Source organism: Protobothrops mucrosquamatus, unplaced genomic scaffold, assembly GCF_001527695.2.
Source record: "Protobothrops mucrosquamatus isolate PMUCROS unplaced genomic scaffold, P.Mucros_1.0 scaffold6, whole genome shotgun sequence".
In the NCBI taxonomy this organism is placed as follows: Eukaryota; Metazoa; Chordata; class Lepidosauria; order Squamata; family Viperidae; genus Protobothrops; species Protobothrops mucrosquamatus.
The window spans coordinates 6,272,601-6,288,934 of record NW_015386393.1 but is presented as its reverse complement, the minus strand read 5'-3'; the positions used below and the strand labels follow the sequence as shown (position 1 = coordinate 6,288,934).

General features: G+C 43.6%; 1 protein-coding gene across 1 annotated transcript in view; it reads left to right on the top strand.

The window, feature by feature from the left end:
* AP3D1 (adaptor related protein complex 3 subunit delta 1) overlaps nt 1-14,265 on the top strand; it is a 67,830-nt gene extending 53,565 nt beyond the window's left edge. The window contains exons 23-32 of the mRNA XM_015810028.1: nt 1,024-1,086; nt 3,242-3,328; nt 3,634-3,771; nt 4,205-4,252; nt 4,421-4,610; nt 5,690-5,778; nt 7,545-7,630; nt 9,952-10,073; nt 10,812-10,891; nt 13,983-14,265. Of these exons, the coding sequence (XP_015665514.1) occupies nt 1,024-1,086; nt 3,242-3,328; nt 3,634-3,771; nt 4,205-4,252; nt 4,421-4,610; nt 5,690-5,778; nt 7,545-7,630; nt 9,952-10,073; nt 10,812-10,891; nt 13,983-14,078 (999 nt within the window). The 3' untranslated portion in view covers nt 14,079-14,265. The remainder of the gene's footprint in view (nt 1-1,023; nt 1,087-3,241; nt 3,329-3,633; nt 3,772-4,204; nt 4,253-4,420; nt 4,611-5,689; nt 5,779-7,544; nt 7,631-9,951; nt 10,074-10,811; nt 10,892-13,982) is intronic.
* The last annotated feature ends 2,069 nt before the right edge of the window (nt 14,266-16,334 follow it).

The window sequence follows — 16,334 nt, the reverse complement described above, 5'->3', positions numbered from 1 at the left end:
GTCGGCTGGCGACCCCCAGGGGGAGGGCCTTCTCTGTGGGTGCCCCCACCCTCTGGAACGAACTACCCCCCGAGATCCGGACGATTCCGGACCTCCTATCTTTTCGCCGCGCCCTCAAGACATGGCTTTTTCAACAAGCGGGTCTGGCCTAGGGAGAAATTTTAAATAGGGATAATTTTAATTCGAATCTTAATAACTAATACAGCGACAAATATTTGGTTCTTAATTGGTTTTATGGGGAATGGCGTTTGTGTGTTTTAATATGCTGTGAGCCGCCCTGAGTCCTATAGGGAGAAGGGCGGCATATAAGTTTATGTAAATAAAATAAATTACTATACCTTGAAGTTCAAATGCATATAACCCAGTAGATCAGTGGTTCTCAACCTTTTTAATGCTGCGACCCCAACCGGTCGTACGTCGAGGACTAAACCAGTCGTAAGTCGAGGACTAAACCGGTCGTATGTCGAGGACTACCCAACCGGTCGTAAGTCGAGGATTTTCCCTGCCTGGGAGCGCCGTGCATGCGTGGTTCCGCCCCCTGGGCCGGCCGAGGCATAGCTGGCAAGTGGCAGAGACAGAGCAGGCCGACCACCAGCTGGCCCAGCCCAAGGGAGGTAAGGCACCCGCCGGAAAAGGGGAAAAAATGGCGGACAAAAAAAATGGCGGACAGCCTTGCTTGGCGACCCCCGTGAAATGGTCGATCGACCCCAAATGGGGTCCCGACCCACAGGTTGAGAACCACTGCAGTAGATAAACATAAACTGGCAGATAGTGGCAACTGTTGCACCTGTAACATTAAGAATAGCTTTAAGGAATACAGTCCGGGGGCACGTAATGTTTATTCCAAACACAATGCTTATTCCAGATCACAGTGGCCGAGTTCACATCTCTTGCCGTGCTCAAACAAAGCAAACGACGTTATGCCTAGTGCAGTTTGTGAGCCTTATAGAAGAACATGCGCTTTGAGTGCTTGAAATTGTCCCATAACAATTGTCTATAATACTTTTTGGATGGTTGTTCCAGCCTCAAGACGTGGACCTGTGGCTTTCTGATACCCCACCGCCTGTCCCTGCCATGGAGGCAAAGGTTAGTCCCTCCTTATAGAACGTGCAGCAGAACCTCTGAAAAGCATTTCCTTATCTAGAGGAGGAGGAGATAGGCAGAAATATTGGTTCCAATTTGCCACGGGAAGAAAATCCAGGTGAACTGGGTAAATAATTAATGTACTATGCCGCTGAAAGGTGATTCATGGCATCCTTTCCTTCCTTTCCCTTGCTATTTTGGATCCAAATTAAATATGATGTTACATTCATCTTTGCATTTAATCTACATATTTGGGGGGGAAGCATTGGCAGCAGTGTTGAGTGTTTTGATCTCAAAGAGTGCAGAGAAGTGAAGTGATCTTAAGGAAAAAAACCCTTCTTCTTTAAAGCATCATCTCCCTTAGGTGGAAGCATTCCATTTCCTGTGGGAGGTTCTACCCCCTCTCCCCTCCCTCCCAACAACAATTGCAACTTCAGATGAAGTATTATCCCCTGCAGTAAAAAAAACAAAACATGGTGATTTCTTCCCCATACTTTTACATCATTATTAACAGATGATGCTTTTGCATTTCCTAAAATGCAGAGATGCATGTAGCTAGGTTGGGAGAGGAGTTTTTTTTTCCCCCTGCTGTTCACTTATTTTCTCCAACACTCATTACAACTGAGAGAAATCCCTGCCCTTTGCACATGCCAATGACCTTTATCCTAAGGAGACCTGGTTAACAGAAAAAGGGAGCAGCCAATAAGGCAGAGTGTCTTTTTGTGAACTCATAGTTGGAGTTGTGGCCATTGATTACAAATTGAGAACTATTAAGATATTCTTAACAACCGCTTCTCAGTCACTGTTTTTTACAGCCCACTGAGTTCCCCGTGATTATACTGCTGAATTTTGGAGACAAACTTTCAAATTATGAGAAGGTGGTTTTATTTATTTGGTGTTTCTTTTTTTATTCTCTTTTTTTTTTTACAAAACTAAGCAGTAAAAAAAGGCCTAACATTTCTACTTTAGTCAAAAAAAGCACCAGAAAGCCAAATGCAAAAAAAAAAAGGATATGGAAAATCTAGCCCTGCCTCTTTCACCTATGTCATTTTCATACACACCTGCAGTCTCTGGCTACAAACAAGGTTGCCCTTTTCTGCCTTAACATCTTTAGGCTGTGCTTTGAGTGGGCTTGGCGACCCCATTAAGTGAGAGCAAAGATGCTGGCATGGACTTTCAGTTGTTGGGCTCCTTTGTGCAGCCCATTTCCAAAGAGGCTTAGAGCAGGGCTTTTCAACCAGTGGTACGGGTACCACCTGTGGTACATTGGCACCTGGCAGGTGGTACGTGACCATCCTAGAAAAGTGGTAGCGGGGGAGGGGAATGAGCTGAACCAGTGGCAGCACCGCACAAGCCTGAGCGAGAGATGGCTGGAGCTGCAGGGCTGTCAGGACTCAGCGGAAGCACCAGGATCGGCGCTTCTTCGGGGCTGTCAGGGCTCAGCGGAAGCGCCAGGATCAGTGCCAGGCTCCAGCTGGAGCTCGGCGCTGATCCTGGCGCTTCTGCTGAGCCCAGAAGAAGCGCCGATCAGCTGGAATGTTGCAGCATCTCCAGGGTCTTGCGATTTACATTCAGATGCTTGGCAACTGATTCATATTTATGACGGTCACAGTGTCCCAGGGTCATGTGAAGTGACCAAAACCTGCTGCAACCACCCAGCAGACGGGGGGGGGGAATAAAAACCAAACACCCCCCACCCCACCCCCGCTGCCAATCCTCAACAGAAATGCTCACAACAATGGAAACCTCAGACAGGAGGAAGAGAGCCGCAGGCAGGTGTCTTGCTCGGCTGTGCCTTGGGGGGGCACTTTTTTCAGGGCTATTGTAACTTCGAACAGTCACTAAGCAAACTGTTGTAAGTCAAGGACTACCTTTATCACCTTTTTCCCCTTTTTTTTTTTTTTTTGGTCATCAAGTTTTTGACACCTTGCTAGGCGACTGGTGGTACTCAGATATTGCCATATCCTAAAAGTGGCACAATGGGTGAAAAGGTTGAAAAGCCCTGGCTTAGAGAATTAGGCTGACTACGTTTAGGACTTTGGACTAATATGAACAGGGAATCATACCTGGATGACTTGACCCACAGATTTTCTGTGATGTTCCCAGATATGGTCCCTTGAACCAAGCTGGCTTTTATTATCCCAGTTTGTTTCTTTAGCAGAACCTGCCTGAAGTCAGTGTAGATCCAACGGAACCCGAAGAACCTAAGAAAGAGGAGGAACTTCAGGAAGAAGACGACGGAAAGGTGAGTTGCCTAGAGAATTCCACTTTTCTGTGTTTTGCCTGGGAACTGATGCTTCTCGGCTAGTCTCTCTGATAATGGCACCCTGTATCTTATCTTAGTTGGGAATATTTTCAGCCTGGTTTGAATCTGCTATAATTTCTGAGCTGTCTTTGATCAACAGGCAGAAGGCTAGGTTGGCTAGCATGTATTTTAGCAGCCGTTTCTGTCAGATACATGACTTTTCCAAGGCAAACAGCTTTTACTGATGAGCCAAGAGGCAGCTGAGGGACCAGGAAGCTGACTTTTGGGTTATGTGGACTTAACAGAAATCCAAGCATAAAAAGAAGAAGCATAAGAAGGAGGAAAAATCCAAAGAGAAGAAGCTTCCAAAGCATCGTGACAGAGGGGATGAGCCGCAGACGGAATCTGTGCAGAACGGAACTCTGGAGGAAGAGCCACTGCCGGTGAGAAATTTGTGCAGAGAGGTAATCAACAACTGGGGTACTGAGACTCCAGAAGACCTGACTCTGGCATGGCTCTGCAGCAGCTTTGCCCAGCATGTGGTACTTTACAGACGTGTTGGATACCAGTTCCCCATCCCCTGGTTGAGGTTGTTGGGACTGTAATCAAGCATTATCTGGTTGTTAAGTTGAAGCCACAGTCCCACTGCTTTGCTGTATAGCAGGGGTAGTCAACCTTGGCTCTTTTATGACTCGTGGACTTCAACTCCCAGAATTCCTGAGCCAGCCACGCTGGCTCAGGAATTCTGGGAATTGAAGTCCACGAGTCATAAAAGAGCCAAGGTTGACTACCCCTGCTGTACAGGTAGCTCCCGTTACACCATTCTTTTCTTTCCTTTTTCCTTGCCTTGATTTTTCCTCTTTTCCTCTTTCCCAGCCTATGTCAAGCTATGACCTCCTTGCTGAAAACCCATACATTAAAATGGTGAGTAGTAGTTCATGTGGGTTTTTTTTTCCCAATTTATGGTTTATCTTGATTTCTTTGAACTACCTACTGCGACTTGCTCTTGTCTTCCATACTGGTTTTCAGCAACACCAAGGAGATCCTAGTTTCTCTCGTGTCCTCTCCCTTCCAATGATTCTGTTTTTGCAGACCTACGATATCCAAGGGAACCTCCAGAACGATAGCCAGGTTACCGTTTCTGTGATCTTTGAGAATAAGAGCAGCAGTTTCCTGAAGAGCATGGAGCTGAATGTTTTGGACTCTCTGAATACGAAAATGCTGCGGCCGGAAGGATCCTCCATCCACGATGGGATACCTGTCCCTTTTCAGCTGCCTCCTGGTATGGCTTCTGCTTCCTGGTGAGAGGGGATGGGAGTGAGCTTTCCAAAGATGGATGTCATGGTTCCGACTAATGGAACACTTCAAAGAACTTCCAGGCATTGTTTATCCTAAAAAGCCTTTAATCATGTAAGCACAGTGTCCGCAGGGCATGGAGGATGCCAAGATCTGAATTCCCCTCCCCTGAACACATAATATTCCAGCCTATTTCCTTCCTCTATTTTGCAGTCATAAATCACATTCTCCAATCAGTTCGCTTCTGTTTCTGTAGCCCTATTCCTTATCTTAATTAATCCCCCACACATTCTTTCTCCTCCCCTCCCAGCATCATCTAAGTTAACTCTAAAAATACCGGACAGCTCTGCACATTTTGTCAAAGCAAGAACATCCAATGTTAGCAGCATTGACAATGCCTTTGTAAAGAATCTTGGAGGACAGGGCCTATCTCGCTATGAGTGTGTATCACAGTTATATCTGAGCCAAACCTTTGAAGTTTACCTTAATTTTCTAGAGCGACATAGCCTCTCCTTGTTTGTGTTTCAGTTTATGGGACTAATTTTCAAAGGTGTGTATTCAGAATTGAATAGCTTCTTGCCATTGCGGGTCTATTTTCAGCCCAAGTAATCCCCAAAAGATGTTGGATGTCAGATCATGACACACTATCTTTGTAAGAGTATTCCTGAGGACCAGAGTATGACGCCATTGACATATCCTGGGAACAGTGCTTTTAATTGGTTTCCATAATATAGAGTATTTTCTAAAGGTGAATGATTATCTGAGTTAAAGTGAACAATGACAAACACATTTGCACCGTGGTGGTAGTTTTCTCTAGCAATTCTCTGTCCTGCCTTTAGTACATATTAAAATAATGTTGGTTGATTGATTGATTGATACTGCTTATTGTTAAACTGCTAATGCTTTGTACTCTTTAGTGGAGAAAATGGTTAAATATTTTAAAGATATCTGTGTGAGAAATAAGATTTTAAAATCATAATTCTCACTTCGGGGGGGGGTGTTTATATAAATCTAAGTAAATCCTGTTACCCTATTTTAAACTTTTCTGTCTTTCTCCAAATTTAGGAGTCTCAAATGAAGCCCAGTTTGTGTTCACCCTGCAGAGTATCGCCATGGCACAGAAACTAAAAGGGACCTTGTCATTTATAGTCAAAGTAAGAGCCTATTATCCTTTGTTAATGCTGGGAAAATATTAAAGGGATTAAAGAGACATTAACATCATTTTTTTTATTTCTCAAAGAGATACCGCTCACTAGTTAGCTTGAGTGAATTGTTTTTCATCCTAGCCTGATCCTTCTAAAAGAGTTGTAATAATCAGCTTGTGGCTTCTTTGTACCAGCTTTGTGCCAAATCGACATATTTTTAAACATGCTTTTCAGACAAACATAAACTTCAAAAATAGCTCACATCCATTGAACAGAAGTTTACAAATCTAAAGAAATTAATGCAAAACTCGGTGACCTATTGACCAGTACATTTTTCTAGAGTTGGGCCTGTCCTAGATATCTTCTGCTTTTATTCCTTGAATAAAAGTGATGGGATACTCCAGAAGGCTTTATTCCTCCAGTCAATGACAGAAACCAGAGTCCTTGTCTGTACAGGTAAGCCTCCACCTATGGCCACCATTGAGCCCAAATTTCCATTGCTAAGCAAGACAGTTAAATGAGTTTTGCCCCATTTTACGACATTTTATGCCCACAGTTGTTGAATCACTGCAGTTGTTAAGTTAGTAACAGAGTTATTCAGTCAATCTGGCTTCCCCATTGATTTTGCTTGTCAGAAGGTCGCAAAAGGTGATCTCATGGCCCCAGGACACTGCAACCAATCACAAATGCATGCCAGTTGCCAGGCATCCGAATTTTGATCACGTGGACCATGGGGATGCTGCAATGGGCGTAAGGGTGAAAAATGGTCATAAGTCACTTTTTTCAGTACCGTTGTAACTTCGAACAGTCACTAAACGAATGGTTGTAAGTCAAGGACTACTTGTATTTGAACTTTGGGGCAACTGATAGATTGAGAGAGACATTTCCCTCAAGGAAGTAGGAAATGAGCTCCCTGCAGCTATTTGTCGAGGCTTCCTCCTATTATAGCAACTCTCCCAGAAGAGTAGAACGATGTTCCCAAAGGATGTCGGAGATAAGCTTTAATATCCACATCTTAAAAGTTGCCAAGTTTGAAAAACCCTGTTCTAGGCAGGGATGGAGGATGGAATTGGCTTTCTTGCTGCGTGTGAGGAGAGAACCAGACCCAAACATTTCGCCATACAGGTAGTCCTCGATTTACAACAGTTCATTTAGTAGCCATTTGAAGTTACAACGGCACTGAAGAACGTGACTTATGACCGTTTTTTACACTTACCACTGTTACAGCATCCCCATGGCCGTGTGATCAAAACTCAAGATGCTTGGCAACCGACTCATATTTATGACGGTTTGCAGTGTCCTGGGATTCAGTAACCACCTTTTGCGATCTTCTGACATCTTCTGACATCTAAGTTAACTCTAAAAATACCACACACCTGGTCGATAGGGAAGCCAGATTCACCTAACAACCATGTTACTAACTTAAGAACTGGAATGATTCGCTTAACAAATGTGTTCAGAAAAGTCGTAAAATGGGGCAAAACTCACCTACCAAATGTCTCACTTAGCAACAGAAATTTTAGGCTCAGTTGTGGCCATAAGTTGAGGACTACCTATATTAGGGAGATAAAATATCTGGGTTTTATCAAGAGGCAAGTTGGCCTTGTCTGGGATAATGATGTATTTTAAAGCCTGTGAAACCTTCTGACTGCCTCCCCTTCCAAGGATCGGTTTGGGCTGGTGCTCTTTTAGGAATGTTTAAACTAAGTCTCATCCACTTGCTGGACAGCTGGTTTTGGTCCTGTGATTTATCTGCATTTGTCATTATGCTGCAGGATGATGAAGGCTCAACACATGAAAAGTTAGACTTTAAGCTGTGCTTCAGTTGTGCCTCTTACCTAATTACGACACCCTGTTACAGGTAGGTCACGTTACTTCCTGAAGAAAAGCAATTTGTTCTTCACTTGTTGAAATAAATATTTACTGATGCTATTGCCTATAAGTCAGCATTGTTATTCTGGCAGTGCTGTTGGTGTAACCTGATGAATTTCCAGCCAAAATTCAGTGAGAATGTAAGAATGAATGAATGTACCATTGAGTAAAGGAAAAATATCGTGTTACTTCAGTTACATACACACAAACTTAATTACAGAGGTCCATAGCATAATTCCTATGAGTATTTGTCACAGCCCAAAATTACCCCTACGCATTCTTAAAATGAACACATTTCTTTTAAGAAGGGTCCACATCTTTTGAGCTTTGGGTAATTGCACAGAAAAAGGCTGACATTTGTAAAACTTGCAAAGGCTTACGTTCTCGTGCAGGATTTCAGAATGGAAAAGCTAAAAAAATCTCATCAACTGCAGCAGTCTAGAAAGATTTAGTACATTTAGGGGAAGAGTAATGAATGCCTGGCCATTAATGGAAAGTAGCAGAATGTGTCAGTGTTTTCAGAGACATTGTGGGTTTTGCAGAAAGTTTTGAAGAAAAAGCAGCAACATGCACGCATGCATGCTGGGAGATGTCCAAGTGTGCAAGGTAGAACCTTTTAGGAAATCTTGGAAGTGTTAAAGTGTATGAAGAGAGGATGTTTCCCTGAGTTGGAATGGGACAATTCACCATGGCCAACGCGCTGCAGCTAACTCACCATGGCCAGCTTGCCGGTGCCATCTTGCTGCAGCCATTGCTGCCTCGCCGCTGCCGTTTCACCATGGCCAATTCACTGTGGGATAATTCCACACGGGATAACTCAGTGCAATAAATGTTAACCTGCCGCTGTTTCCTTTGACATTATTTCCCTTGACAAAAATGGAAGCAATGTAGAAGAAACAGTAATAATAATAATAGCAAAGTTGGAAGGGACCTTGGAGGTCATCTAGTCCAACCCCCTGCTCAGGCAGGAAACCCTGTACCATTTCGGACAAATGGCTGTCCAGTCTCTTCTTAAAAACTTCCAGTGTTGGAGCATTCACCGCTTCTGGAGGCAGGTTGTTCCACTGGTTAATTGTTCTAACTGTCAGGAAGTTTCTCCTTAATTCTAGGTTGCTTCTCTCCTTGGTTAGTTTCCACCCGTTGCTTCTTGTCCTGCCTTCAGGCACTTTGGAGAATAGCTTGACTCCCTCTTCTTTGTGGCAGCCCCTGAGATATTGGAACACTGCCATCATGTCCCCCCTCGTCCTTCTCTTCATTAAACTAGACATACCCAATTCCAGCAGCCTTTCCTTATATGTTTTAGCCTCCAGTCCCCTGATCATCTTTGTTATTATCCACAGTGGTGGATAATATTTATCGCATTGAGTTATCCTATGTGGATTGTCCCGCGGCAAGTTGGCCACAGCAAATTATAATCTGGCAAGTTGGCCGCAGTGAGATGACCCAGGCAAGTTGGCCGCAGCAAGTTGTCCTAGAGACCCCCTCTCAATACTTAGTTGTATCCATGAGAACACCTCAGTGGGAAAATTAATGGAAATAATTGGTTTTTGCATTCAAATTAGCATATGCTGCAGAATTCAGAATATAATGTAATTAGAAAAAGATCAGATGGTTACTGTTGAGTAATAAATTATTTGGGTGTAAAGCATAAAATATTATAGCAATTTCAGACATCTTGTGTTATAGCAGTGAGCCTGTAGATTAGGGGTGTCAAACTCGCAACGTCACGTGACGTGTTGCGACTTATTGTGACTTTTTTTGCCATTGCCGGCAACGGGGTGGGCGTGGTTTTGCTATGATGCATCTGGCAGTTTGACACCCCTGCTGTAGATGAATAAATGGAGATAGCTGTCTGGAGGATTTTGCTATCAACCAAATGATAACACCTTTCATATTATTCCTTGGATCTGCTTTTTCTAATGTTCTCTAAAGAACACACTAAGGAGATGACTAATAGAGGCAGCATCCCCAAAGATTGCAGAAAGTGTGTAGTCCTCGGTGCTTTCTGGGCTTGGTTGTTTGCTTTGCAGATGTTTCAGTACACAACTCGGTAACATCATCCAATCAGGCAATGTTTGCAAGCGAACAATCAACCCAGAGAGCACCAAGGACTCCACAGTTCAACCCCGAGTTACATATATTTTTCTTCTATTTGAATTACAGAAAGTAAAAACGGACTGAGCTAGGAAAGAAGTTTTGAAATCCCCTCTAAGGCAATGTCAGACAAGTCAAGGTAGAAGTTAGCCATTCTGCAATTTCCAACTTCCTCTACTGCCTATCTAAGCTTCTTCCTCTTTGTATTTTCCACAGTGATGCTTTTGCCAAGCTGTTGGAGTTGGGGGACCTGCATGCCAGCTCAATTAAAGTTGATGGCATCACCATCCCTTTCCATCACCTCCTGGCAAAAATTTGCTTCCACCACCATTTCTCTGGTGAGTTCCTGCTAAAAAAAGACTACTTGCTCATATTCTAAACGTAAAATCAAATTGTTCTTGCTAGTTTGTAAATAAATAAATCCTAGAGCGGTATCTTGAGGTTTTAAAAAGGGCATAAAAACCATGCAAGCTTGCAGGAGGCTTCTTATTGTAACATTGTGTGAGTTGCTGTGCTAGTTTTGTCTCGTTATTAGAAGGAGAAATGTAATTGCTTGTGCTTCTCAAATGACTTCCCATGAGAAAACTGGTAATTAGGTGAGCCCAAAGCATCTCTTCTTACAGGAGATGCTTCACTGTAGCTGATTCTCTGTGCTGGCTGTCTCAATGCAGTTACTTGCTGGGGCTCAGTAATTTTGCTGCATCTGCACCAATGTGATGTCATCAGAATCCAGGGATATGTGAGAATGAGGTGCCCTGGGGAAAAAATGGCTTGTTTCTTTTCTGAGCAATGGAAGACGAAAGCAGACACTAAAAAGAGTGGAACAAATCCCAACTATCAATAAAAATAGTCAGATAAATGTGATTTTTGGCACTTGGGATTCTTCCCTCTTTCCATCATTCGTTACATTTTCTGCCTGAGTGACTGGCTAGTGATCTAGTTAGATCAGTGGCTCGTGCAGATATGCACTCCTTAAAGCTGTACAATTCTCTCTCTTTTTTAAAAACAAAACAAAACTAAAAGCCTTATTTGGGGGAGGGATGAAAACCCTTTAACCACTTCTTTTTTTCTTTCAGTTGTTGAACGTATGGGGGCCTGTGCATCCATGTATAGCCGTTCTATCCAGGGCCATCATGTCTGCCTACTCGTGAAAAAGGTGAATCCAAAAACAAAGCACTAAGCACTAAATCAGTGTTTCTCAACCTTGACAATTTTAAGGCATGTGGACTTCAACTCCCAGAATTCCACAGCCAGAAATGCTGGCTGTGGAATTCTGGGAGTTGAAGTTCACATGCCTTAAAATTGTCAAGGTTGAGAAATACTGCACTAAATAGTACAACCGATACATGGTAGCATTAGCACAGGGATAGGCAACGTTGGCTCTTTTATGATTCTGGGAGTTGAAGTCCACAAGTCATAAAAGAGACAAGGTTGCCTACTCCTGCATTAGCATATGTACAATCAGTCAGCTACAAATGCTGAAGCATCCTAGGACACTGTCCCACTGTGCATATGACGCATTGCAGAAACCAGATATTTTAACACAGGCACTCAGTAGTAGGTGGTGACTTTTCTCACCTCTAGACGTTTTTTACTTCCTCAGTCAAAGTAAAATATCTAAGTAGTCCTCGCTTAATGACTCTAATTCAAAATGGCAACCCTCTCACTAAGCAATGTGATCGGAAAGCAGAAAAATCACACGACCACACCAACTTAACAATGGAAGTTTGGGCACTTCCGGTTGCGTTTGTTCAGCGAATCCCACACATGGGGATTTAAGCAAGACATCCCTTGACTGACTTGCAACCTTTTTGCCGGCTTTCCCATGGACTCTGCTTGTCGGAAGACGGCTGTGAGGGTCGCAAAATGCGATCCGCTCTCCCAGGTAAACCAAACAGGATACGTGGTTAGACAAACAAATTGTACTTTATGGTGAGGCTACATTATCAGAATCTTGCAAGTCTGAAAGTACAAACTCCCCCCCCCCCATTTGAACAATTAGGACCAGTCCTTACTAAGATTCCTTTTTTGACCATTAGGCCACTGGGGGCTCCTGCTTCTCTTGGCTGATTGTTTCCTGGGCAGCGTCTCTTCTCCTTTTTCCCTAAGGCCATTCATTACATCACATGACCACAGGAAGCTGCAACCATCATAAAGGTGCCGAGGGTCGTTAAGCACCTGTGTCATGATCACAACTTCAAAGACTGGATGTAAATCCATTTTTTTCCAGCACCATCATCACTTTGAATGGGCCCTAAACAAATGGTCATTAAGTGAGGTCTACCTGCACTCCTAATAATATCCTTAGTTAGAATTTCAGTATTAAATAACAAATCAGTTCCAACAGTTAATGCAAAAGAAATTGTTTAATTTTTTTGGAGTCAACACAATAGGTCAGTGGTGGCGAACCTATGGCACGGGTGCCAGAGGCGGCACTCAGAGCCCTCTCTGTGGGCACGTGCGCCGTCGCCCCAGTCCTAGGCCTTCAACTGGGTTTTATAAAACCTTTTCGCTTTAGGCCTCCGCCGCCATGTGCAAAAAAAAAAAAAGGTTCAATCAATCAGTCAATTTCAACTTCTTGCGGGGGAAAAAAAAAGATCTTGCAAAGTTGGAATTGATTGATTGAACTTTTTAGTCCCACCCAGTCTGCTGTTACCACCGTAGCCACGCCCAGCCAATGGGCCACACCTACCCGGCACTCGACGATGCATAAGTGGGTTTTGGGTTGCAGTTTGGGCACTCGGTCTCTAAAAGGTTCGCCATCACCGCAATAGGTGTTGCTCTTGTAATTATTCAGTATTTGCAATAATACTTACATCAGGGGTCCCCAGCCTTTTGGGCACCAGGGACCGGTTCCACAGAGAAAGGTTTTTCCACGGACCGGAGAGTGCGTGGTTTTATGTCCTGCCTGCATCCCATGGATGGGGCTTTGCTTGTTTGTGCAGATCGGTTGCTGGCATGCCGCGGACCGGTGCCGGTTCACGGACCCGGGGTTGAGGCCCCCTGACTTGTATGCATCTACTTCTTTAAACACGCAATTTACGGAAAGCAAAGATGGCCATCAGTTGATAGGTAGTGGCATTAGTAGTGTTGTATATTTTGTCAACTTCCAACTTGGATTTGCTTTTTAAAGAGAGTACGTTAATCTTGTTTGTTCAACACCTCTCTCAATCTGACTCCCTGCTAAATCCATAATGTGGATTGCCCGCCCTTCCGCAGGGGAGAAATGAAGTTGCTTCTAGAATTCCTAACAGGCAGATGAATTTTGACACCTCCTTGTAGGAATAGGAGAAAAGAACAAACATGAATTAGTTTCCAGGCAGATGAGAGGAAAGATGATTATGAGAAACAATTTGATCTAGTGCAGTGTTTCTCAACCTTGACAATTTTAAGGCATGTGGACTTCAACTCCCAGAATTCCACAGCCAGCAATGCTGGCTGTGGAATTCTGGGAGTTGAAGTCCACATGCCTTAAAATTGTCAAGGTTGAGAAACACTGATCTAGTGGTTAAGGCACCAGACTAGAAATGGGGAAACTAGTTTTAGTCCCCATCTTAGGCATGAAAGTCAGCTGAATGACTTTGGGCTAATTGCCAGGAGACAGTGAGTTCTAGTCCCTCCTTAGCCATGAAAGCTGGCTGGTAACTTTGAGCCAGGGGTTTCTTGTTGTGGGAAAAATACAGTAGGACAGTGGTGGCGAATCTATGGCACGGGTGCCAGAGGCAGCACTCAGAGCCCTCTCTGTGGGCACGTGCGCCATCGCCCCAGTCCTAGGCCTTCAGCTGGGTTTTATAAAACCTTTTTGCTTTAGGCCTCTGCCGCAGTGTGAAAAAAGGTTCACTCAATCAGTCAATTTCAACTTCTCACGGGAAAAAAGATCTTGCAAAGTTGGAATTGATTGATTGAACTTTTTAATCCCACCCAGTCTGCCGTTACCACCGCAGCCACGCCCACCCAATGGGACACACTCAGCCAATTGGCCACACCCAGCCAATGGGCCACACCCACCCAGCACCGAAGATGCATAAGTGGGTTTTGGGTTGCAGTTTGGGCACTCGGTCTCTAAAAGGTTTGCCATCACTGCAGTAGGAGGAAGAAGTTGCATTGGATGTAATAAAGGGATACAAACAAACAGAGAGCCTGGATAGGGAAGAGCCAAGAATCATGTTATCTAACCCTAAAAAAATATTTTTTCTCTTCCCCCCCCCCCGCCCCCCTTCCCACCTTTTCAATGAATCCTTTGGCAGGGAGAAAACTCTGTGTCCATTGATGGAAAATGCGACGATTCGACCTTATTGGGAAATCTGTTGTCAGAATTCAAAGAAACCCTGTCAAAATGCTGAGTGCTCTCGGAATCGGGCACAGTCCCTCGTCCTTCTGTCCCTCCAGACGGGCAGCATCCCGAGGCCCACGGACTGAAACCATGTGGAGCATTCGATTTCTCTCCCTCTGTGCGCATGTTTGATCTCCCAGGGCATGTGTTTTCCATTTCCTCTCCCTCCTGGGTTGTTGTATTCGTTCTATTTTTGTTTTAATTTTGTTGCGGTTTACACATCTGAGAACTGGGCTCTCCTCTCTCCTCTCCTGTTTTTAACGGTCCGACCGTAGCAAAGAGATCCCTGACTGGATTGACATCCTGGCCAAGGAGAAAACGGGGTAGAGGAGATGCAGAATCCATATTGGAAACCCATCAGCATCCCTGGGTGTGCTTGCGCATGCCTGGTGTGAGAGAGCAGGTCAATTCCATTGATCACTTTTAAACTGCCCGCGCTAAAAGGAGAGAAAGATCAAAATGTCTCTCCTCTGCAACCAATTGGGATGTGTCTTCCCTCCTTTCCCTATGGCTGTTCCAGAACATTCCTGCTGCCCCAGGCTGGGATTGGTTGATCCTCTCCCATCGGGGTGGGTTCTCACAGGAACATTTAAAGTCCAACGCAATATCTCATTCCTGGAATTACAAAAAGTAGCCTAATTAGAAGTCCAAAGTCATTGTGTCTGTGTGGATTTGGGGGTACTGTGATTCTTTCTTTCTTCTATGTTATTTTTTAACAATCCTACTACAGTAGAGCCAATCTGCCATGCCCAGCTTTTACAAAGCCTATACTTAAGCAGATGGCCCAACCTAATGACAGTTTGTTTTTGAAAGTGTCCTCACTTCATCATTGCAGCCAGTGGTTTCTCTTATTTTTTTCTTTTCTTTTCTTTTTGGCAAATTTTTCTTTTTCTCTTCTCCAAGATTGGAAGATATTAGTGATGATCAGTTACAAATAGGGTGGCATACCTTGATTGTTGTTAAAAAGTTAATGAGAAATTGCACCATGGCAGCCCTTAACTCATTTTTTTTTTTAAATTCTCCCACAATGAAACTTCACTATCGGATATTCCAAACACTGATATTTAAAATCCTGAACTTGGGGGTGGGGGGACGGGGAGGGGGGAGCAGGATGGAACAAACAGAACCCTTTGGTCTCTGGCGTGCTTTATGTCCTCTGTTTCAAGACATTTGGTGCCTCAATATTCTTCTGTGTGGTCAGGGGTCTTTTTTTTAAATATCAGTACAGTAATTATGTCTGTCGGGAGCCGAGCTGCAAGATTTACGGAGAATAATTTAGCATTCTCTCAATATTGCAGCAGAGGTTGGTGAAGCAGTATATTGCAAGGAGCGAGGCGGGGGAGTGTTATTTGTTGACTTTTTGTGGATTAGTGCAGATTTTGTTGATAGTTGGGAAATCTGCGCATATTCAGAAATGTCTTAAAAGGGCAAATGCTCCTTGAAGTTAGTGGATTTTAAATATATATATCTATATATATATCTATATATATATATATATATTCCTGGATGAAAACTTGTCACTTTAGCATGTAGAATCTGTTCTCTTACAGTGATTCTAAAAAATCTTCTGAAAATTGTACAATATGTTATGTTTAAAAAAAAAACCAAGTTATTTACTATCAACATTCCCCCACAAAACACATACCACAAAGCTGCTGTAAGAATTTTTTGTGTCCAGATGATCGAATAAAATTTCAAAACTTACAGAATTTGAACATCTTTTGAATTGTGCCTGATTCTTAATGGTGAATGTAGAATGTGTGAGGGTATTCAAGCCTCTTTCCGCTTGGCCCTGAACAACGGATAGTGGATTGAACTCCAGATTTTAAAGGAGTTTTAATCATGGTTCATTTTAGTGCAGTTGGTAAGATTGCGAATAGGCATCATTGTCGGACTTCAATCCTGACAGGGCTCCAGGAAGTGGTGGCATTCAAATATGTGAACAACCGGTTCTCTGTGTGGATGCTGATTCCAGAAGTCCATTCAGGGCCTGGGTAACAAAAAAGTAGCTACCAGTTCTGCCAAAGTGGTGCAAACCGGCTGAATCCCACCACTGGCTCCAGGTTGACTCAGCCTTCCATCCTTTCAAGGTCTGTAAAATGAGAACCCAGATTGTTGGGGGCGATAGGCTAACGTTGTAATGTAAACCATCCAGAGAGTGCTACAAAGCATTATGGGGCAGTATATAAGTAATAATAATAATAATAAAGTTGGAAGGGATCTTGGAGGTCATCTAGTCCAACCCCCTGCTCAGGCAGGAAACCCT